This window comes from Phaethon aethereus, assembly GCF_964289735.1.
Source record: "Phaethon aethereus genome assembly, chromosome: 5".
NCBI classification, from domain to species: Eukaryota; Metazoa; Chordata; class Aves; order Phaethontiformes; family Phaethontidae; genus Phaethon; species Phaethon aethereus.
The window spans coordinates 56,625,462-56,648,930 of record NC_138579.1 but is presented as its reverse complement, the minus strand read 5'-3'; the positions used below and the strand labels follow the sequence as shown (position 1 = coordinate 56,648,930).

Sequence of the window (23,469 nt, the reverse complement as noted above, 5' to 3'; positions counted from 1 at the left end):
ACTCTTCTTCAAACATTGGCCAAACTAAGCAGCTGTCAAAGGATTTTTGTCTACTACACAACACAGATGGACTTGTGTAGATTTCTTAGGTTTACTCCCTTTTTCCACTCATGTGGCATTTGTTACATGCTACTGAGGTTCAGACCAAGAAAGTAATTATGATTCCATTCCTATAAATCTTTTTTTAATGAAAATGTACCTTATTTCCATAAGGAGGCATCTTGATGGCCATATACTACCTTTATCTAAGTATACCCTGCAAGAACTTACACAAACATGGAAAATTTCCATCAATGACACTTAACAGCATTGAGTTTCATTCACTGAAAACATGGAATAAAAAAAACTATTTCACTCAATAATTTATTTCTTGCTCTCAAAGGTAAATTGTCAGATGATAATACTTTCCAATTCAGCTAGGTACTTTGACCAGATTCGATGTACATAAACACTTCTGCACTCTGTAGGGCCACTAAACTAAATAAGGAATTAGCCCTCAGAGAAGCCCTATGAGAAAGTATTCAAGTGATTTTAATCCCCAAATTATTACTTATTCCATAGTAATTCAAATAGGCTACCATGCTGTAACCAAGATGTAACTGTGGTTGTAAATTTATTCTTGCTGTAACTCTGAAGAATAAGAAGGAAGAGTCAAGGCTCTACATTTAGCCTGGAGGCTTTAGAAAATGCACCACAGGTCTGGAAAATTACAAGTACAACCAAGTCTTCTCCCATGCTACCTGTAAGGCCTTGACAGCAGAAAAGAGAAATTCACAAACTGGCCAAGTCCATGGCCAGTTAGATGCATCCAATTTGTCTTTCAGACTCTCTAATACTTATGCTTATAAACATAAAGCATTAGGTACATGTAAAGTGGAAGAACTGCACCTGCTGCTTAACAGTACAAGTTGAAGAGACACTTATCGTTTCCTGTACAGTGCAGGCAGGATAACACTTTTTAAAAGTGCCAGTAGGCTCTCACCAGTAAAAGGCTGAGCAGGAGGCCACTATTGAGATACTTGCAGAGCCTAGACTCACAGTCTTAAATGTCAGTACTGGGTCTTTTGCTACACTGGGATCTAGGACTTATAGAGCTTTTTAAATAATGAGTCTGTAGGTTTAATGTATTATTTGAATGTGTTATGTCAGCAGATATTCCTAATACTGGAACTGCTAATCCTAACATTGCAATGTGGAAGACGCTACCAGAAGAATATAAAGGTTATCATTCTCTCAGTCTCTTCTTCAGTGTGAGATGATTAACACTCAGAGAAATTCATGTCATAAGAATGTTCCGGGGTGGCCATAAATATTGATACTGGAGTTATAAATAAACATGAAAAGCGTGACAGAATTTAAGACACTGTCATGTTCTGACTAACTGCAGCACTAATTAAAGCAGTTAATACTGCCCATGACACCCACGTGATCTCAGAGTTCCAGCTCCACAGCAGTTTATAGCTCACAAAGGGCCTGAAGAATAGAGCAAATATTGTATCTTGGGATTTACCTCTTTGCCTTCAGTTTCAGAAACAGAATTTCTGTTTGAAAGATACAGTTGGCTCATTACAACATCTCCTCAATCTAAACTATTTAAAATGAAGAAATGTCACTCTAAGGGATGAGTAAAAGATGCTCTCCCCTGTACTCATAACTTACTTTGCTTGTCCAGTTCTGTCCCACTGTATGGCAATTCTTTCCAGTGCCCTCAAACTCAACAGCACATCAGACACAATGCTTCACAGAATAGTTGGAAGGAACCTTTTAAGGTCATCTAGTCCAACCACCCTGCAATGAGCAGGGACATCTTCAACTAGATCAGGTTGCTCAGAGCCCCATCTAACCTGACCTGGAATGTTTCCAGGGATGGGGCATCTACCACCTCTCTGGGCAACCTGTGCCAGTGTTTCACCACCCTCAGTGTGAAACATTCCTTCCTTATACCTAGTCTGAATCTACCCTCTTTCAGTTTAAAACCATTGCCCCTTGTCCTATTAGTTTCAGGCCCTGCTAAAAAGTCTGTCCCCATCTTTCTTATAAGCCCCCATTAGGTACTGGAAGGCTGCAATAAGGTCTCCCTGGAGCCTTCTTTTCTCCAGGCTGAACAACCCCAACTCTCTCAGCCTGTCTTCACAGGAGAGGTGTTCCAGACCTCTGACCATGTCTGTGGCCTCCTCTGGACCTGCTCGAACAGGTCCATGTCTTTGCTGTGCTGAGGGCTCCAGAGCTGGACACAGTACAGCAGGTGAGGTCTCACCAGAGCAGAGTAGAAGGGCAGAATCCTCTCCCTCAACCTGCTGGCCACGCTTCTTTTGATGCAGCCCAGGATATGGTTGGCCGCCTGGGCTGCGAGCTCAGTCTCCCCCCAACTTATCTTTGCCTTCATAAGACACTGTTTTAGAAGGCTTGTTTCCCATACCTATGGGAGCAAAGAATTAATAAGGCAAGACTGCCCTTTTTTGACTCATTACAAGAAAGAACATAACACTCCTAGCAGTAGAGCTGGTATACTTTTTTCCAAAGCAGACCCAGTAGGCTAGGTGTGTGCACACGTGGGAGTTTTCCTGAACATACCAGTCTGTTTACAGATGGCCTTCATACATTTTAGAAGGATAGTTCATCTAATCCAGAAAAATTTTCAAATGTAAAGGTGACAAAAAACCCAATGTGTATAAACCAGGTCAAAACAGAAGGAAAAGCCTGTTGGAGGCCTTTTAGGAAAGGTAAAATATACCCTTAAGTGTCAGTCATGGACTATGACCATCAGTGCATATTGCTGTTAGGTGATCCCCAAATGGTGTAAATGACAACCATAAGGCTACCGCTTAGCTAGACAGAGCAGGAATGTCAAGGCTGGATGAGAGTCCGTCCAGGGCCTATATGGACCAGACCTGAGCGTTTTTCACAGAGGAGCAATAGCTGACACTTTAATAGGAAAATTAAATAGGATAGTCCATAAATAATGATTCAGTGTAATTTCAGCTGAAACAGTGTTCCAAATAAATTATCAAGAAGCAGCTAAAAAGCCTCCACAGCACTTTGCTGCAACACTGCCCTATAGTCTTAATTTTTTAATTTCCTGCTTTAACTGGTTTCCATTGAAACTGCTTGCTATATTAAGTTTCCAAATATTAGGATAAGGATTGTAAAATGGATAAACAATTTTAGCCTGAGGCCTTTGTTAAATTTTCTGCAATGCATCTGACGTATTTCAATATGTACAGTGGACCTAATCCAAAGTGCACTTGAGTGAATGGGTATTATTTCCATTAGTGTCAACAGACTTTGGAAATAAAGTCTTTTATCAAACAATAAGTAAGCTGTAAAAATAAAGTGAGCTTTCTAACAGAAATCCAGCCTGAGTGACCTCACCTTACTTCCTGAATCTTCCTTTTTATTTTTTTTTTAATTTAGTTAATCAAGAAGTATGCCTGTTTCTCCTTGGGGAACATTCATTTAAGTAGCATTCTTTAAAAACATGTTTCAGTTGATCTTTCAAAACCAGAAGACACTAGTGGAAATTCTTTGTCACAGTTAAATTATCTGGCATTTTATTGTGATGACAAAAGCCTGTTTTAATCTTCTTTAGACGTCACTCATTTCTGGAAATGAAAAGCCAAGCCTATTAAAAATACACTTTCTCTGTTCTGAAAAGCACTCAGTCACACACTTGATTCAATCTCTACTCAAAACTGTACCTAAAATCTTTATGATACTAGTGGGATTCTGGATATGCTTCACCATTATTTTGAATGAGGTTATTTTCGAATGCAAGTATGACTAGACGCATGGGTAACATATTTTGCTCCCCATCAAGGTATAAATGTAGGCAGCACATACGTACTGTCATTTCTAGCATTCACAAATACATTGCAGAGTCACTTCCTTTACTGAGGCCAAATAATACACAGTCATAGCATTATTTTTTTGACTCCTCTATTTTGATGACATTTTGACTGTACCTGTGGGCGAATGGTGTTATTTCCTTTTCCAACGTTGTGAACAATCCCAGAGATGCAAAGTGGACCAGCAAATCCAAGCAAGTCAGCCAGAATACGGAACGTGCTACTGAGAAGTAAGGGTCTTCCAAAAGCACAGCAGAGAGCACACCAAATTGATCTGGAACCTTGTGGAGATGATGACCTTTTGTTCTGTTCAGAATTTAAAAAAAAAAGTTAAGGATTATGCTATTTGTTAACCTCAGGTCTGATAAATTATTGGTATTTTTATCCCTCCTTTAATTCATTGACAACCAGTTGCAATCTTTGAGATAGAAAAGCACAGGAACTGCAATTATTATTTCATTTGTTTTCAGAGAGTCAGAACAAAGCACTAATTTGTACTCTCCTCCACGTCAAAAAAAGAACCATTCTTTCTTTCCTACCCATAACAGGGATCAAATAAACACGTGTTTTGTGGCTTCCTGAAGGAGAAAGGAAAAAAAGACGGAGGGAACTGATGGGTTATGTGTTCCTGTGAACACAGAGACTAGAAATCTATACTCTTTTTAGACAGAATGCAAAAGACTTCTCTTAAAATCCTGAATACACTCAGCTCCCACCAGGGAGTTAAGCAGAATTTGAGCTAAGGTAGTTTCAGCCCTGAATTCTCCGACAGACAAACTGTAACTGAAATAACATGGAAAAAATAGTCCTGTGAGGCCTCATTAATCTTGACTCTGTAACTGAATGATTCCAGGGTCTTATTAGGAAGAATGATAATGGGGTTCAGTGAATAGAATCCATATTTACTTTTCACATCAAAATAGATGGATTTTACATGCATTTAAACAGTAATGTGTTTGACATACATGTTTAGGTAGAGCAATTTTGTTATTTGTACGAGGCACAACTGAGTATGTGATCTCTTTGTATACGGAAAGCTATGCTAATGAATACTTCATTTGCATCATACATGTTTATATAATTTTATATCATGTCACAGTATAAAAAGTAATGAAAAAAATAAGCACTGAATAAGCAGATGGACATAACTCCATGCTTTGCATACCTTCTGTGCTTCAAAGGCCTCATTAAGGCGAATGTAATTGGTCAGAGCTCTCATAGCAATAGGAAGCTTGCCTATGGTTTTTAAGTCTATTGGTTTTTTATGGGCGGTCTTGATGAATGTATTCATCCACCAGTATGTTCCTTTGGATAACAGATTCACAAACGGCTGTAGGAATCGAACACCAAGGTCCTGGAGATCCTCAGGAGGTTTAACTTCTTTAGGAGTTTTGAAGAAAACATACCTCTGAAATTCAGAAAAATGCCGAAAGAATTACACTAAATGCATAGAAAATAAAAGTCCACAAAGAATAGGTAAGAGGTAAAGGACATAGCAGATAACCAATGAATCTGTCTTGGTTTCTCAAAAGTACTCAAGGAATTTAGGCATTCAAATTCAACTAATACAGCAATCCAGTTTCCGCAGTCCTGGGGAAAAGCAGAGACATCCAGTTTAGAAATAAATCAGCCTAAACATTCACTATTACTTTGTTTATGGGGTACAAATTTGCATACTTGCAGAAAAAAAAAAAACAAACCATTTCAAATAGCCCCAGTCTCTCGCTCTGAGTTCCAGACAGCGCAACGCGGGACATACTAGCTCAGACACAGCCCTGAAGCTATCAGTGTGATTCATCTTCCATACCATACTGCCTCACATTTAGTTAGCTCAGAACATAGAGATACCTCTGCTGCCCTGAACAGGTCTGGGAAACCACTGAACTAGCGAGTGCATATGGCACTAACAAATGCTTTCATTGGCTTAAACATCAAAAGAGCAAAGGTAGACTGCTGACGATTTCCTGTTGTCAATAAAAAATTTTTTCAGACACAGCTCATTTTTGGGAACAAAAAGCCAAGCCTCTTAAAAATACGCCTTTCCTTTCTGAAAAGTACTTAACCACATATTTCATTCAATCTCTACTTACAACTGTACCTAAATCCTATTAATCTTAGTAGGATTTCTGGATATGCTTCACCCTATCTTTTCTCCAATCATAGTTGGAGAAATAATTCACAGATCCTAGAAAAAATGATGATGGCGTTGGGAAAGGCCCTCTAGAGGAACAATGGGAACAGTGGAAGGAAAGGAGAAGGTACACTTAGGATGGGACTAAAAGTCAAACAAGCCAATCTTCTTCTGGAAGAAGATGGGGAAAGGCAGGAGAAAAAAGGCGAGGCCAATGTCTGCTGGTTTTGCTGCATAGAGTCCTCAACCCTTATTTTTACAGACACATCCCCTTGCCCCTCTTCCCCCTCAGCAGTGGCCAGCTCTCCATGCATCCCAATCCCTTCCTTCAGCAGCTACAGCAACAAGCCTGGCTCTCCAAACTCAGCCATAGACATAGTAGGCAGTAAAAAGTCCATACTGCTGGCTAATTCATTTTTGCACCAATGACATCCTTTAATAATTAAATCCAAACAAACAGAACATAAAAAAAAGACAATAGTCAGTGACCATTTTTTATTCTTCCTTGTGGTCTATAATTCCACAGAGGTTAAATCTCATTTAATTATGCAGTACTATTATGAGGAGGTTTATGAGCAAGCCTCTCTGATAGCACATTTGAATTTTACTTTTCCCACAAGCCAATCCACTGTTTTTCATTTGAGATAAATACTGAATGTCCAGCATTGAGGTTTTTATTACTCTTTCTTTCAAAAATGTTACTGAAAAGGCTGTCTTTAGACATATTTTTGTCCTAAATTATCAATTAAACAGACACACAAAAAACCCAAGTAAATCACAAAAGAACAAATACGTGATAGATACAACTCACCTTGCTGAACGCATTACTGGAAAGAGTTCACATACTAATGTGAGGGAAGCATAAGAAAATTTATATGGAGAAGTTTCTTTCCCTCCTGAGACTAAGTTTAATTTGTGCATACAGTTAAGTGAGGGACAGGTCAAGGGAAGAACTTTGGCATTTATCTATCTAGCAGTCTCCAAAGCCACCTCCCAGTTTGGATTATGACTACAGACACCACGGGGAAAAAAAAAAAAATATGTGTAGCTGGGAGGCTAGATAGCAACCCCAGTTGCCCCAATAAATCAATTATTGTGATCGTCTCCTGGAAAATGAGAGATGTCATTTGTGTGTCTAAGATATTCTCTGACAGAGCGGACAATTCCTTTCACTCAGTCTTTCCTTGCATCAGAAATAACTCGTTTCTGATGAGTGAAACTGTGAATCATAACAGACATTTTTGAAACAAACTTGAATGGATGAAATTAATCTTCATTTAACTACAATGTAGTCTGTAGTTTGTCTGCAGTTTTTTTTAAAATTATGGATTCATCTGGCCTCATAAAGTTGCATTAACTTTTCATTCTCAAATACATTTCTAAGTGGATTTTCCTCTCTCCTTTAGAAATGCATTTCACAGTAAGTACCCAGAAACAAAAATGAAGAAAAAAACCCACCACCACCAAAACACAGAGGGAGACTTTTATGATACCAACTTACCCTCACCCTGATGACATTGATTTCTACAGCTAGTAGCATTCCATATAGAACCACCAGGAGTCCTGTGAGGCAAAATCGAAGCTGAGAAAATCCAACTCCATTATCACAGAACTTTACAAATTTGATGGTTTTAGTTATGAAAGCTAAAGTCCAGTAGAACAGCAATGCTGTAAGAGGAGGGGGAAAAAAAAAAGTTAATCATCTCCACAGTTGCAAAAATGTACAATAGCAGTATTAAATATTCATTCAGAAAGAATGCAACAAGAATATATAAAACCAGAGAGTGGCCTTTCTCATGTCAAAACAGAAGCCTAATTTAATTCCACAAACATGAAAATATTAAGACAATGTTAGTTCCAAATTCCTTCCCTATTAGATTTAGCAGTATTTGGAAAGTTTCACGAAGTGAAGTCTGTCGAAAGAAATTTCCATCTGTTGAAAACATGTATCTCCATGATGAGTCAAGGGAGAGAGTTGCCCCACAAATGAAGGTGACTGTGAATGACGCTCTTCAAATTTGGTTAATGCTACAAGGCTTCTATAAATTTGGCTTGGAGGAAAATTGATCTCATTCCCCCTTGCAGATCTCTGGCATGTATGCAGGAATAGATATTAAAATATTTTCTCCAAACTCCTGCTGCTCTAAATTTATAAAGCAGATACGCAGGCATATCAAGGAAGGATATTCTGGCATTTGTACAACACAACTTTAGCTTTTTAGAGCTCTACTGAACTTCTTGTCTAAAAGTGCTACTGTCAGTTATAGGCAAATAACACCTGCAGTAAGCTCTGATGATTTGAAAACACACTCCATACCATTTACCACACCATAAACCAGCTCCTGTTCCCCATTCTTCAGGAAATACCTTCCAGGGTTATGGTTTTTTTACATGAATCTTTCATTGCTGCTGTATCTGCCACAGTGCAACAGCTGGAACGCGCTCTAACTGCCAAGGAAAACACGGATATGCTTTCTGAGTGTCTTGCTGCAACACCAGAGAGTCTTCAACCAAGACATTAGCAACTGCAAGTCTAACTTACCAAGACATTAGCAACTGCAAGTCTAACTTACAAATATGGGTAACCATCAGGAACTTCCACAACGTTCAAAGAGTTTGTGGCGTTCCTGCTACCTTGAGGCACCCCAGGAAGCCCTGTGAAGGTGTACTGTGGGCCCACACTTTCCAAGCAAAACTAAATTCAACAGAGTCCATATGGGATTTGGGGCTGCCAATCCTGCTTCTGTGGAAATCAATTTCAAAACTCTCATTTAAATGAGGACAGTAAATGGAACAATACAAGAGTACTGGGCATTAGGACATTCGCCAAGACAGTCTATCTTCCTCTAAAATTAACAGGCCAGTTTGTAAGAAGAAAGCACTAAGAGAGGTCAGGTATTTCAGCACTGTATTTTACTAGCAGATGCAGTTGCAGAGAGGATTTAAGACACATACTTACAGAATCCCTCTTATAAAACTATAACTGCCTTATGTGAGGCTTCCTACCATCTTCCCAACTTATACTGCATCAAATCTCATCTCCTCATCCTGCTGCAGATTGTTTCCTACCTTCGAGGCACTATTCCTTCCTACTTGCGATATGCCTGACTCTAAAATCTCACTTAATCCAAGAACACATTCCACATTGTTCTAGTCCTAACCACCTTTATCTGTTAATCTTTGTGTTTTGTCTCCATCTTACAAGGGGCTGAGAATGCATCCTCCTCAGAGTAAAGAGGACCTACACAAACATAGCACACTGAAAATCTGCACCAGCAGAGGATACCTGAAAAACCAACTGGTATCTATGCAGAGCTCTTGGAAGAAGAAGTAAGACCTAGCAGAGCCATTCTCCTATTTAGGATTTAAATAAGGGTCTATATGACCTTTTTTTGTAATTTTTATTTTATTAGAACATCCATTTATCTTTTATGTAAGAAGTATTAGAAAGTGCCAAATGCAACATTCTCAGGTGATAACTGGCCTCCCATTGTCATATCTCCTAAAAGCATTTGAACTTACTTAGCTTCTCACTTTTGAATACAAGTGTACATAACCTAATCTGGAAGATGTTCATAGGCCCCTCAAGATAAGGCTCCTTGGAAAATATAGTTATGGCTCTTTCTTTCAAGCTGTGTTTTTATCATCTGAATGGTGAGTGCGTATTGGCTGAGAGTTTCTAGAACTTATTACTAAGAATTTCCACTGGCCTGAACTGCCTAGTGATCAGATCACAGAAGCAGGCTTTCCTTTACTTGATTGCCATAGATCTATTCTAGATGCCTGCAGCCTAAAGCACCTCACTTTTTCTTGGCCTGTGTAAGCTACTTCAACCCACAACATCAGGGTGTAGATTCTCACCTGGGGCCAGACCGCTGAAAATTAAGCCATGAGGAACTCTAACTGTTCTACACCTTTAATGGATTAAGCCCAAGATCTGAAAAATCACACACATAACTGGGTGGGATTTATTAATTCACCTGTGTCTGTTTGGAGAGAAATTCTGTGTATTAAGCAATAAGCATCATATTCATATGATAACAGGAAATTCCATTTAAAAAAATAAATTAATTCTAAGGGAATTAACTACAATGGCAAGGCACAAGAAATTTAAATTAGAAAACTAGATTACTGTCAAGAATGGTAAGGGAGTCCTATAATTATGACTGGTTAAGAAAAAGACAATTTTCTTAAATCAAAAAATTCATATGTGTTCCCATGCTACTATCCCTTTCAGATTAAAAACTCAAAGTCCTATTGTTATTTCATAATTTTCTCCTAGTGTTTAATTTCAGAGGTTTATTTATCTATAAAACAAATAAATACTAACTTAAAGAATAGTGCAATAAGATGCTACTATTCAATTACATATTTTGAACATTGAGAAAGCCAGCAGATTTTCCAATTCAGTTTGGAAACTATTCTAAAACGTGTCCTGCTAAATTGTACAACTGTTATGCATCCATTCTACAACACTGTGCAAAGAGCACCAAAATTAGCATTATTATGACAGTCCCCCTGGTAAACAGTGCTACACTAGAAAAGCTATGTTTGTTGAAATATAATTACAGGTCAAAACCATACAGAGAAAAACACATTCAGACCAAATCAAAGTGTTGGGACAGTCAACTGGGATCCTGGACTCAATCATTAGCTTCAGAGAATAAATATTACAAACCTTGAAAAATTTTTTTTATAAGAGATAATAAGAATGACTACTTCAAAATAGCCAACAGCCTGGGCACAAAGCTAAAAGGCAGGCTCAGTACAGGAACTGTGTGTCCTTGTCTTGCGTAGCCCAAGGGAACGTGCTAATCCCCAGGTCTGTTATGGTATCTGCCTCTTGAAGAACTACAAATGGACTTTGTTTCTTTAAGGTACAGCGTGAAAAAGATTTAAAAAAAGAAAACATCTCAAAGTTTCACAGGATTGGAAAAATTTTATCCTGTTCAGAATTAATGACCAGACCTTTAAGGGTCTTCTGTACTGCATCAGTGAGACTTTCCCCACCGGATTTAGGTAAGGCTCTGTAAGCCTTTGCTTTATACGGCTATGAACTCTTTGCAAATGTAGGCATGGATCCTGCAGCTGAGACAGATGATGCCTTGCAGTTAGGTGGAACTTCACTGATGCTCAGAAGCAGCAGAAGATGCCACATTAGGCCATTTACTTTACTCTGTGCATGTAATATTACATCTCCTCTACAACATTTTACTAACAAAGAACCCTCTTTCAGTTTCCTTTCTCATAGACTCAGCAGAGGTTTATCACCAACTTAAGATTTTCCTCATGGTTTGTATTAGGCTTTAAAAGAAAGCTCCTTCATGACCACGCTGCAGTCTAGGGGGTTGACAGCTGAGCATAGGTGTAATTTAACTATCTTATCCTGGGCTAATTTACATAAACGTATCATCACTTAGTCCCAGTTGTCAATACAGAGTAGTTGCAATTAACATTGAAAGATGACAATCCTCATGGTTAGATAACAATAAATTTGTGCAGTCAAGAATAAAGGATGAGGACTTCCAGAAATGTCTGTCTTAGATTCTCTCACAAACACAGGACAATGAAAAGAAAAACAAAACAAAGATCAAAGACCCTCAGCTTGTGAAGACTTTGGATTAAAATAAAAATCAGACCAACTAAGTGGGAAAGACTGTGGTATTTTGATTTTCTTTTTTTTGCCTAACAGTTAGCTATTAAGGTTAGATTTTCTAAAGGAGTCTGTTCCTTGGAAATTCTTTCAAAATTAAAATTCACAATTATTAACTTCAGTATCAGTAATACCTACTTAAGTATTGGTATTCATTGCTATAACTGTTTATTATTCAATTACTGTCCAGAGCTTATTCAGCATCAGTGCTCTAAGTACTGAACAAAATTATCATAAAAGAGAAATCTCTAGAGAGAAGAGATTATGCAAAAATAGGTAATCAGCTACCAGTTGTAAATTTGTGCTACCTTTCTCAATGATTTAACAGCATAAATGTGGTAGCAACACTAAATTATTAAACACTGCATTATACATCTGAAATAACAACAAAAAAAAAAAGCGAAGAAAATCACTGCTTGCTTTCCATAGGTGACTGCAATAGACTAGCAATGCTTTCCCGTGACATAGCATCTAGTCCTGTGAGAAGGCATTAAAAAGACTGTGTTGACTTAGTAAAAAAGTAACTAAATGACCCCATCTAGTCATAAAAGACAAAAAATATCCTACTTAAAAGTAAGGGTACAAGAAGAAAAACAGTCCCAAATGAGAAAACATAAAGGTTGCCTGGATAGAAATCTGAAGTTTTTGAAGAGGACTGACTTTTTTTTTTTTTTTTTTAGTTACAGGAGTTACAGGTTCCTTCTGCAGAAGAGGATGCTTGCTTAGCACAACATGCAGCTCAAAATAATCTTTAATATTTAAAAACTTTCTCAAATCCAGTTGTTAAGGACTTTTTAACCACCTGACAAAAACTAGAACAGAACTTTGATACACAGAGCTACAATGACACAAGACAAACCTTAGCAGGATCCATTAATACAGAAAACTAGCTCACACAAAATTTGATGAGCCAGGACCACCAAAGAAATATCTGCTAACAGGATGTGTTAGCTAAATGTGTAGACATCCACAGTCTGCAATCTACTTAGACAGTAGAGAATGTTATCACCAACTGCACGACTGTCAGCCGCAATGGATTTTCTATAGCTCCCTACAGTTTATTTACAATCTTGCAGAAAATATGTAGTATACTAGGTATTTCTTATACATAGCATTTTCCATTCAAAAGGTCTTAAAGCAGTTTACAAAGGGAGTTTTAGGAACAGGAAGCAAGAAACAAGCAGGCGAAGTAATATATCCAGGGTCACATTGAAAGTCAGTGATGTCATCCACTGCCCTTGACTCCCTACATATTTCCATAGACCACATACACAAAGACGGCTTCAATCTTCTATCATGCTTCAATGCAACATGCTGACAAGCAGGGGGATTTGGATAGCTTTTAGAGTTAAAGAGTTTGACATGCTACTTTTCCCACAAATCCAGTTCTTCCTAGAGAAGCCTTTGGCCCCCTGGATCCCCAAGAACAACATACAGAATAGTATTTGAAGTTGAAAGCATTGAAAACAACGAACTGTTTCAGGAAAACTCAGAACGGAGTCTGACAATGGCAACCAGCAGACCAGAATATAGGTGTAGCTTTATCCATACAAGCTAGCACCGAGACTACAATGACCTGACACAAAATGAACAGACACACAGCACCACAATCACAATTCCAAGTCTTGTAAGTTGTGAGACGTACCAATTAACAACTTCGGGAAATTGGATGTTTCAATATTATGGTAATAGACAACTGATGTGATGGCCGCCAAGAATGCCATCCCAGCCGGCATGTAGAGGTGTAAATGGCGCGATTCTGAAACCCTTAAAAAGATAAAAGTGAACATTTATTAAAATTAAACCCTCTTAGCTCTTTAAATATTTCCCTTCTAATTTATGAATTGTATTCTGCACCCTGCCCTGATGTAGGATTTTCTAGAATGAGTTACGGATGGAAAGGTCTCTGACTTTTGATTGGATTTATACTCCTAAATCACATAGTTGGATTTCAAATTCCTCCCTTGTGCTGAAAATGAAATGTGTGTACTCCTATTTCCTACTGAAAGCAATTGGAACATCGTTTAAATTAGGATAAGCAGCTCAGCTCCAAAATGAGAAAAGTTAATTAAAGCTAAACTAGTTCGGGTGCTGTCCATCAAAATACGTAGATAAGACCAACTGACAGTACAGTTTAAGATTTTCTACAGAAACATTTTGTGGAAGTGTTTTATTTTCATTTTCCAGTTTGGGAGAAGGAACAGCACGGATATTACTTAGTGAGTTCTGTTTGCAGTGACTGCAAGCCAACGAACAAAAACCTACAACAGAATCATATACTGGTAAGTTCTGTCCTATAAAGCAAGACTCTCCTGACACTTTGCTTCAGGTAGCAGCAGAGGAGGTCCTGCCAACTGCAGCCCTTTGGGAGTATGGGAATTGTTGAGCAATGTTGTTGGGTTTGTGTACAGGTGGGTAGAATCATGTTTCCCCCCCTCTTTCCTCCTACTTGCCATCTTCTCCTCCTCCCCTTTTCTTTCTTTCGCAAAAGTAATGGAGTGTCTTGTGTTGTCAAGAGGTACAATTTCCTCTGTCTCCCAACCAGCACCAGGAGAAGAAACACTAAGAGGAATCCTTCTGGAAACAAACGCTGAGGGAAATTCACACCTTGGCCTCTGAACCTCATGGAAAATAAATTAGCATCTCTGGATTTGTTCTTGCTGCAGCAAAAGCTATCTTTGTGTAGTTTGTAGACAAAAGGGCTACACTGTCAGAGAGCTGGAGATCATCACTGGCCGTCACATGCCTGAGCGCTCAACATCCCAAACGTCTAACAGATCCACAGGAGCTTAGGAGGACCACTTCCTGCACCTGTACCAGGAAAGGAAAGCCCTCCCTCACACAGACATTGTGGTGAACTCTGCAGAGGTGGCTGAAGCCATATTGACAACCTGTGGCATAAGCAGTTAACTCCTCTTGTTGACAATGAGTTGTATATATATATGTGTATATATATATATACACACAGCAAAATGAGAAAAGATTCTCCAGCCTCTAAATTCCTAGTAATGCCAGGGGTTTTTTTTGTACATCAGGGCTGAATTCTCAGCAAGGAAAAAACAAGCAACAGGAACAGATTTCTTCAGATGGCCTAAGCTTCAGTAGGTAATGCTACAGGAGTGGGAGTTTTTTTACAATTTATTTATTTCACAGACAAAAGTTGCTGGCATTCCCCTATACAGCTCCAATAGGCTGCATCTATTGCTGAAGTGCCAAAGCCTTTAGCACTTAAGTGCTGTCAAAAGGACTTACCAACATGATCCATTTTGGTCTTAGAAAGCTGGTGAGTCTCAAAATCTGCTTTTATTCACTGGAGCACTCACTAGCCTGCTGAGTGCCTGGGAGGCACGACTGTGGGTTGGCACTCCCCCAGTACAGCTAGGAGCTTTGATTCTCATCAGGTGACACATTACTTAACAGCAGTGTTCTAAGTCAAGTTAAATAGCAAATAAACATAATGAGAGGGATTGCTAGAGAGCAAAATAAAACAGAAAACCCAAAGCAGATTTTGCTCTGAGCATCCCACACTCTCATAACTCTGAATAAGCATGAGAAAAATTCCTTTTCAAAAAAACTGGCATTGAGAAACATCCTATTTATATATGTTTAAGAGAAGTTATAATAATAATGATGATGTCAGCTTCTACAGCAGAATACTGCAGTGCCTTTCACACTGGTTGGGGAATAGTTGTTATATAGATTGCTAAACAGATTTTTTTTTTCTGTTTAATGAGGACCTTCAACTTTATAATCCTTGGGTTGCAAATTCATAATAGTTAGGAAAATCAGACCTTTCTTCAGAGAATGATGATCATAGCCATCGTTATACAACATTAGCATTTCTCATGATAAATCACTCTTCTCTATCACTTGTTTCACTTCGAATATTTTTTCCCCACAGACTACTGTTTAAAGACATCCTAAGTTGAATAACAGATGACAAATCATGCTCATATAATGTGAGCTGCTCTGCTCAAGGTAACAGATCAGATGTAGTGCACAAACATCAGAAGAATATGGGGTGTGAGGTAAGGCCCAGTAGATCCACTTCCTTTATTACGACGAACAAAAATCTGCTTGTGGGGGAACAGTACTGTGCACATGGGAGTTCTGCCTGGGTAAGTATTGCGGGGCTGAATCCTTGGACATAAAGCATGTCACAAAAGTGTCACCATTTGCTTGAATTGTTGGAATTTATCTATGATTACTCTTTGGAAAGAAAGTATCATTAAGCTGAACTAAAAATGATTAAGGTCAGTTGTGCATGTGTACATAACTTGGCAAGGTCTGTGGAATTTCTGATACAAGGTCGGTAGGTTAATCACCAAGAATACAGCTTACATGTTTATAACTACAAGGAATACGGTCTAGAGGAGAATTTAGGCAGGAGGAAAATACCTACCCTGAAACCTTTAAAATGCTCAGTGCTATTAGGAGAAGGTAGACATGCACTTACCCATCAGACACTATGCCCTCTGCAATTTCACACACCAGCACAAACAAGAGGATAAAAGTCAGTATCCAGCGTAAATTGTGGCCAGGAAAATGAAGCCATGTGCTATGATGTATATGTACTTTGGAACTCTGACTTCCCCATCCTAAACAGGAAAAGAAAATTAACAAAGAACTTCCTTAATAGCAAGAGTGACATACAAAGCTCCTACATACAGAAAAGCATATGTGTAGCAAACTAGCACGCTAAAGTTGATGCAACTATGTTGTTAAACATGCATGTAATTTGAATATTTTCAGAACTGTGCCCTCATTGCTTCACTTCATATGGAATAAAATCAACAATACAGGACACAACCTTAAATTCCTATACTTTTAGCAACTAAATATCAAGTAATTACACACATTAAACATTTTTCAAATATATTAACAGTTTAAATGAAGAACAAATGACCATTTTGACAAATGTGCACAAAACATACACGCTATTTTTTTCTTCACTTCAATGCATTTAATTAAAGAATTCATGCCTTATCTTACTTTTTTTTAGAAAAGTAACTCATTCTCTTGATCCAAATAAAAATTAGCAATACTGCGGAACACCAAATAAACAGACGTTACCCTAAGCAGTTCTTCAGCTGACCCCGTTTTAACAGTTGTGCTGTTATTTCAGCACCGGACCTTTTATGACCAACAGAAGCAAGTGCTAAATCACACAGCTCGTGCCACGGATACCTAGAGGACAGACCAGGCTGAGCAGAATGGTACTCAAAGTAGGAAGAGCCGCATGTATTAAACCACCGGGCCACCTACTGGTAACCCCCAGCTTCATGTTATCAAATAACCTCCGCTGCAGACATGGCAAGAGTTACAGCAGCCGGGCAGCCCTCCTAGCCATTACCAATAATGAGGAGGGCTGTCCGGCTGCTCTAACGGTTCAGTAATTGCAGGGAATATTACTTGACAGCGTAAGGCTTTCTCGCCAGGTTTGCCGGTTTTTTAATAGCAGGTTTATTTTTGCTTCCCGCGCTGCTAGTCAAAACCTGCAGGCAAATCCTGCAGCCTCCTTCAGCATCCCTCCGGCCCCTGCGCAAGGCGGGGTTCACCTGCAGGGAGCCCCGCAGGATGCCCCACCTCGGAGAGCCCCCGCCGGAGAGAAATGGGCACCGCCGCCCGGAGCGTAGAGACGCCCCAAGAGCGGGCGGGCAGCCTCGGGGGAGGCGGTCGCCGGAGCACCCCGGAGCTCCCGCCGCGTCCCAGCGCCCATCGCACCGAGCGCGGCGGGGCGCGGAGGGCAGGGCAAGGCCGGGCAACGGCGGGGGCCGGGGACACGGCACGACAAAGAAAAGTACGGGGGGGGAGGGAGGACAGAGGGCAAGGGAGCCCCGCAGGCACTTACCGATGAAGAGGATGGGGAAGGTGATGAAGAGCAGGAAGACGTGCGGCACCACGTTGAGCGCGTCCACGAAGCAGCCGTTGTTGAGCACGCCGTGGTCCACGTTGTAGGCGGTGGAGTTGCCCTCGTCGCCGCAGAAAGCCAGGGCCATGGCGGGACCCTGCGCGCAGCCGGGCGCCGCCTCCGCGCACATCCAGGCGGGGCCGGCGCGGGCTGCGCGGCGGCGGCTCTGCCCGCACCTGCGGCGGCCACCGAGCGGCCCCGGCGCTGCCCCAGCGGCCGGCCCCGCCCTAACGGCCCGCCCCGCCCCAACGGCGGCCAGGGCGACCCGGCCCGACCCGACCGGAGGAGCGGACCGGGGCGGGGGGAGGGCGGGCGGATGAGCTGAAAACCCCCGGCCTTAGCCTAGGAGCGCCGAGCGGGGCCGGAGCTCGCGACTGCAGCAAGGCGACACGAGTAGAGACCGGTGCGAAAGGACCGTGACAGCCCTCGGTGACCTTCGAGCACCATAAAGCGGTGTTCCAGGCTTCCCGGGGCTCGGCCATGCAGCGTTTTACGCATCGTTAGTAATACAGAATATTAAAAAAAAAAAGGCACTAAATTAGCGATGACAGGAACTGTAGACTACAAGAAATATATATTTTTTTAACCTTATCAGCTTTGCACTTTTTCCTCCACGAAAATGAAGATATAATTAGATTAAATTGTGTAACAGTTATACACTGTCCATGGGAATCAGACCATTAATTTGAGGGGGTTCCACATCACTCCCTATGCAATTTTACATATACCAAAATAATCTATAAATCAAACTTCTCAAACTTTTTTTCTTGCGTAGAAGTTAGGCTCAGCTGAACCAAATCCAAGCAAAAACTCTGATCAAGTACCTCCATGCTGGGGGATAATACAAGAAAGTAAAACATAGTGTGCATCAGAAGTCTGCACCTGGCTTACACTTCCAAGCACAGGTTGAGTCAAAGCCTGAGATTCAAGTATCGCTGGTATGTAGCCATGAAATACTCTGTATTAAGATTCGTAACCAAATCCTTTACCTTGGAGATCCTTTCATTCCCAGCGACACTCATCCACTGCTTAGATGAGCATATAATTTAATTGCCACACCCTACAAACAGAAATGCCCACATATCCAGGCTTAACTTCAAACTGCAAATTGGCTAAATGCCTCTTAGGGAAATGACCCCATAAATGAAAAATTTCCTTGTTTTTCCTTTAATGATTAAGCTATGGATGCTCAACATAACAGAGAGCATTTGATTCCTAGGACAGACAGCTCCACTAATAAACCTGAAAAGTACTTTTGTCATGCTGCTTTTATTGCTCTTGCTGTCAGACAGGAGGAAAGAAAAGGCAATGCTCTGTGTGCAACATTATTTCCTACATAAGGTGTTTTGGGGCTACAGTGGTTAAGAATAAAAATTCAAAGACAAACCTCAAGCCAAATCCCATGTATATGTATTTTCAAATGTTAAAGTTACACCCACTCTGGAAAGACTATAATTATTCTAAGTTTTGGACAGAACCCAGCATTCATCTGAGCTTCTGGTTAAGCTCATCTCTGTTATCCTAACAGTTATTTATGTGCAGTTTATGTCCAGATAATCTTAAAATAATTTATATTTCAGTGTGTCCTGAGGCCCCAGGTAACACAAGCACTCTGCGTTACAGATGAACTACCAGCAAAGAACTCTTGGCAGTTTACACTCTAGAGCCTGAAATAATGGGGTAAGATTTGGGGGAGGAATCATCATCACCTTCACTGTGGCCAGAGACCTAAACACAGAAATTGAAGTTTGTTGAAGTCTCCAAAGGAATCTAGGAATTGAGCTCACATCCCCAGCCTTTGTACAGTCTCTGAACCTTGAGACCATCTTCCTTTCCTACAAGGTGTCAATCACAGTATTTTTAAACACGTATTTCTCAAAAAACAAAACATCAGGAGACTCCATAGTTTGGAATTTGAAATGTATCTTTTCAATAGCTTTCAAATGCAGCCAGGATTACATAATTAACACAGTGATTTAAAATTCATGGTCTCAGTTCAGGTCCTACAACAGATGTGCACCCACAGAGCTAAAGGGGAGTCAGAAATGCAGTGGCAACCTGAACAGAAAGGTGGTGGATTAAACGGGGAAGAGACCTGGATTACAATTAATTACTTAATGAAATATTGAAAAAAAATCCACTGACAAATCAAAACATTTGGTAAAGTGAAATAGGTAAGCTGAGCATTCTTAGCAACAAACACGTGCACACACACAAGCCCTTTAAGGAGCTCGCACTTCCAGTAACAATGCCACAATTTTGTCCCTGCTGTAACAATGAAATCATGAGAGTGCTGAATTCAGACTAATATTGGTTTTGCTCACTAAAGCATCAAATGACAATTTCTTTTCACTCACAAATGGTGAAAGAGCTGTTCTCTGACTTCACAAATTAGTTGTAAGACAGAGGCTGAGCCTTTTCTGAAAAGCTTAGATGTGATTGCCTGTGGTGTCAAATGACTGAAACTACTTAGCCAGAGTATCTTCACTAGTCCTGTGCCCAGTGGGCTTTGGAGCAGGTCACAGAGGACTAGTTTTCTCTCCTTAAAGCTGCATTCTGTAAAGCTTTGTGAGAACAGAATTACTTCTCAAAATACAAAAAAGGCAAAGGAACAATAGGAAATCAACAGACAGCTATGTTTATCTGCATGTTGCAAGTGCAACCTAATTTTTCCCCACAGTCCTCTTAGATAATTTTTTTCCCCTCACTCTTTTCTGACTATTTCCATATCACCAGAAGTCAGTTTTCTACTTCATTGTTTCAGCACATCTCTTAGAAATAAGAAATCAAGTTAGAACCTGGCAGTCACCAGCACATTCAATAGGTGACTGGAAATGTTTTGGAAGCATCTTGATTATTTTAAATTGAATTCCAGACAGGCACAGGCAATATGTTTAATTCAAGGAAAAAAAAAACAACCAACCACTTTTTATGATTGCCTCGGAATTTGTCTACAGGATGCAGACAGGTTTTGGAATTTGCAGTGAAGTTTTGACACTTCAGAATTTAAAACCTCAGAGTTGTTTTTAACAGATAAGAATATTCATTTAAGTGGAAGTTTTCATTTTTCTTTCCTACCTTTTTCATTTGTTTCTTGCTCCTCTTATTCAGCTGTTTTGCACTGACCTTTCTTTCTCAACAGTGCTATGTAGGGGAAGTAGTCTATCCCTAAAAATCATGTTTTGCTATTATGGATCACTCTGCAGGGTTTTGCTTTTGTTTGCATCTAGAAACATAGATACAAAAGAAAAAAAAAATATTTGAAAGTTCTGAACAGCCACAGACCCTATTCAAAATTAGTTAGGCATATAAATTTAGGCACCAAGCAGGAACATTTCACTTTCCTGTGTATTTTAAAGTTATTTATGGACCAAGTATCAAGAGGAAATCTTAATCAAATAAAAACCTAACAAAACCAATCCTTACTGTGATTTAGAATTTGCTAAACAAGATGGACTGATCTATGACTTTAGCTTCCTATAAAATCCTGCTCTTAGAGGTAGAGAGGAAAAGCAATTTATGTGGATGGGAGGAAACTACCAATCCCTTTCAAAAGCACATTGGGAAAGGTTGAGAGGAAAAAATTTGGAGAAAATCACCTCCAGAGAAAACTGTTATTTTATTCTTGTGGAACAAAGAACTCCATTCTATTATTTCATAGAAGATATCATTTGACAAAGCAAATGAAATTTCTTTGTACAAATTGTCTAAGGTACTACTATTTAAAAAAGTGCAATAAGCGTAACAGTGCAGAGGTTCACAGAAACGGCTGTTTTTCTCTAAATAAGCCTCATGACTTTTTAATTGCTGACCCTCATTAAAAATGAAGAAAACTTGAGTAAGCAGATTTAACTTAAGAGTGGAAAGAAAACACAAGCTCTTTGTTAGACAATGATCTTTAGGCAAATACTCAGATAAGTGTTTTAGACTGGAACAGCTTATTTTTAAGTGTGTGCCACAGAGTTCCATTGAAACTAATGAATGGAAACTCTTCTGCATCCACTTGTTACATCACCAAAAATAGTGGCATACATACTACTGATTCAAACATTCTGTTTATTTCTCATCTTTTACATGGCAAGAATGGTTAGCAGTGCTTTTTTTCTCCACTTGATCTTCATGGAATGCTGTTCTTCACCTATGACTGAAGAAGCCACCCTATGTTATTGTAGGACAAACAGTACTGAATACTCTTCAGGCATCTTGTGGCTTCAGCCACATGTGACCTCTATCATTAAATCATTTTATGAAGCACATTTTTCAACACAGAGCTGAACATACAAGGCGGGCAGTTATACTTGCTTTGAACTAGCTCTTCAGCTGAATATTAGCTTCCTAGTTCAATACAGTCAGAGCAGTGCTGACTTGGACATACCACATGGCATTTGAAACCTGGGGAAAAAAGCTTGCTCTTCTCTTCACTCACTCCGCTTTGAAGTATTAAACACACACATGCATTTGGCGATACCTGGCAAAACCCACGGTGAATCAACTGAAGGGCTGCAGGCTCCTTCCCTTACTAGCCTGACCTAAGGATACACTTGATGCTCCACCGCTCTCCTGAATCACCAGGATTCTTCACAACAGTAAGGACAATATTCTCCAGGCTTGGAGAATATTGTGCTTTCCTCGAGTGACAGTACTCTGCATCTTGCTCTCACTAGGCAGACGGGTTACTGTCGTACCCATCCGTTCTCTCTCCTCTGGGCACCCACTTCTCATTTCAAAAGAGGAGCCAGCTTTTCAGTAAAAGGTTTGCTTTTCTTCTTACCTGCCCACTTATTTACTCCACCTACAGCTCTGATTCATGCTGTAAGTATTTTGGAAGGTAATTTATTACCCCAGCTTCAGTTAGCTTGGTTGGTGCTCAACACTTGAAATTATTTTAAGTTGAGCTGAGAAATGCTGAGGCAACTAAAGCAGCAGTAATTTTGGAAAAAATCAGGCCTAAACCAAATTTCTTGACTGTCCTTATACATAGATATACTCTTACAGTCTCCACATGATCTCACTGATCAGATTGTACCTCATTCTATTTTTCCAGCATTTAAATGGTTAGTATTTTGAGTATTGCCTGTGTAGTACTTGTAGTACAAATGTTGTGTTTTCCTCAGGAGAGTAAGTTGAGTGCTGTGGACTAACGCATCCCGATAAACAACTCGTGTGCTGGCTCCAGTGTGGTATCCTTCAGCAAATGTTATTTTAGTTCCCAATTCAGTTAAGTGCCTTTATGGTGCTTGCCTTGTATATGGACTCTTGTATATAAAAGATTTTGCCTGTTTATACTATGAGAATCACATGCACTAACAAATAAACACATAACTAGCATTAATTTCTAAAAGATAACAGGGCTAAAAGTCACTGGCCTTTCTAGGAACTCTTCCAAAACCAGAAACTAGACTGAAAACTAAGATTTGAATTGTTTGTTAAAGATTATTAGAAACAAAATGAAGCTACCATCTTTCCTTTCCAGAACAGAAAACAGTTTTCTGTTCAGGCACACTACAGAGTTGTAGTTAGTTGATTTGTTTATTTACCACCTAGGAATTGTTCCAGGTTATCCTTGATTTATCCAGTGGGTAAAATCAACACAACAATTAAATTAGAGAGAATTTAAAGCTATCAATTTAGACTTGGATTAATGTGTTTTTCTTGTGTCACTATTTGAGAAAATGATACAAAAAAATAACAAAAGCGAAAATTGTTGCAGTTTAATGAGATTTTGTACTACAATTTTTTCTTCTATTTATGTTGAATAGATTGCAATGTGGTATTTATTCTAACTCTTAAAATAAAACAACCACCAAAACAAAAATCACACTGTGGATTTCTTTAAAAAAAAGCATGAGTATGCACAAAAAGATTGATCCTGTATAGCCAAGACTCTTTATTCCCTGTTGTGATTTATCATATAGCTAATTAACTGTCA

General features: G+C 39.5%; 1 protein-coding gene across 1 annotated transcript in view; it reads right to left on the bottom strand.

Moving 5' to 3' along the window:
- The window catches only part of ABCC8 (ATP binding cassette subfamily C member 8), a gene marked incomplete at its 3' end in the record, with an annotated part of 82,066 nt that extends 63,831 nt beyond the window's left edge, over positions 1–18,235 (bottom strand). Inside the window, exons 1-6 of the mRNA XM_082000790.1 lie at positions 17,481–18,235; positions 16,086–16,227; positions 13,275–13,396; positions 7,478–7,644; positions 5,011–5,253; positions 3,963–4,151 (exon numbers count right to left, since the gene is read on the bottom strand). Of these exons, the coding sequence (XP_081856916.1) occupies positions 3,963–4,151; positions 5,011–5,253; positions 7,478–7,644; positions 13,275–13,396; positions 16,086–16,227; positions 17,481–17,670 (1,053 nt within the window). The 5' untranslated portion in view covers positions 17,671–18,235. The remainder of the gene's footprint in view (positions 1–3,962; positions 4,152–5,010; positions 5,254–7,477; positions 7,645–13,274; positions 13,397–16,085; positions 16,228–17,480) is intronic.
- Between the last annotated feature and the right edge of the window lie 5,234 nt (positions 18,236–23,469).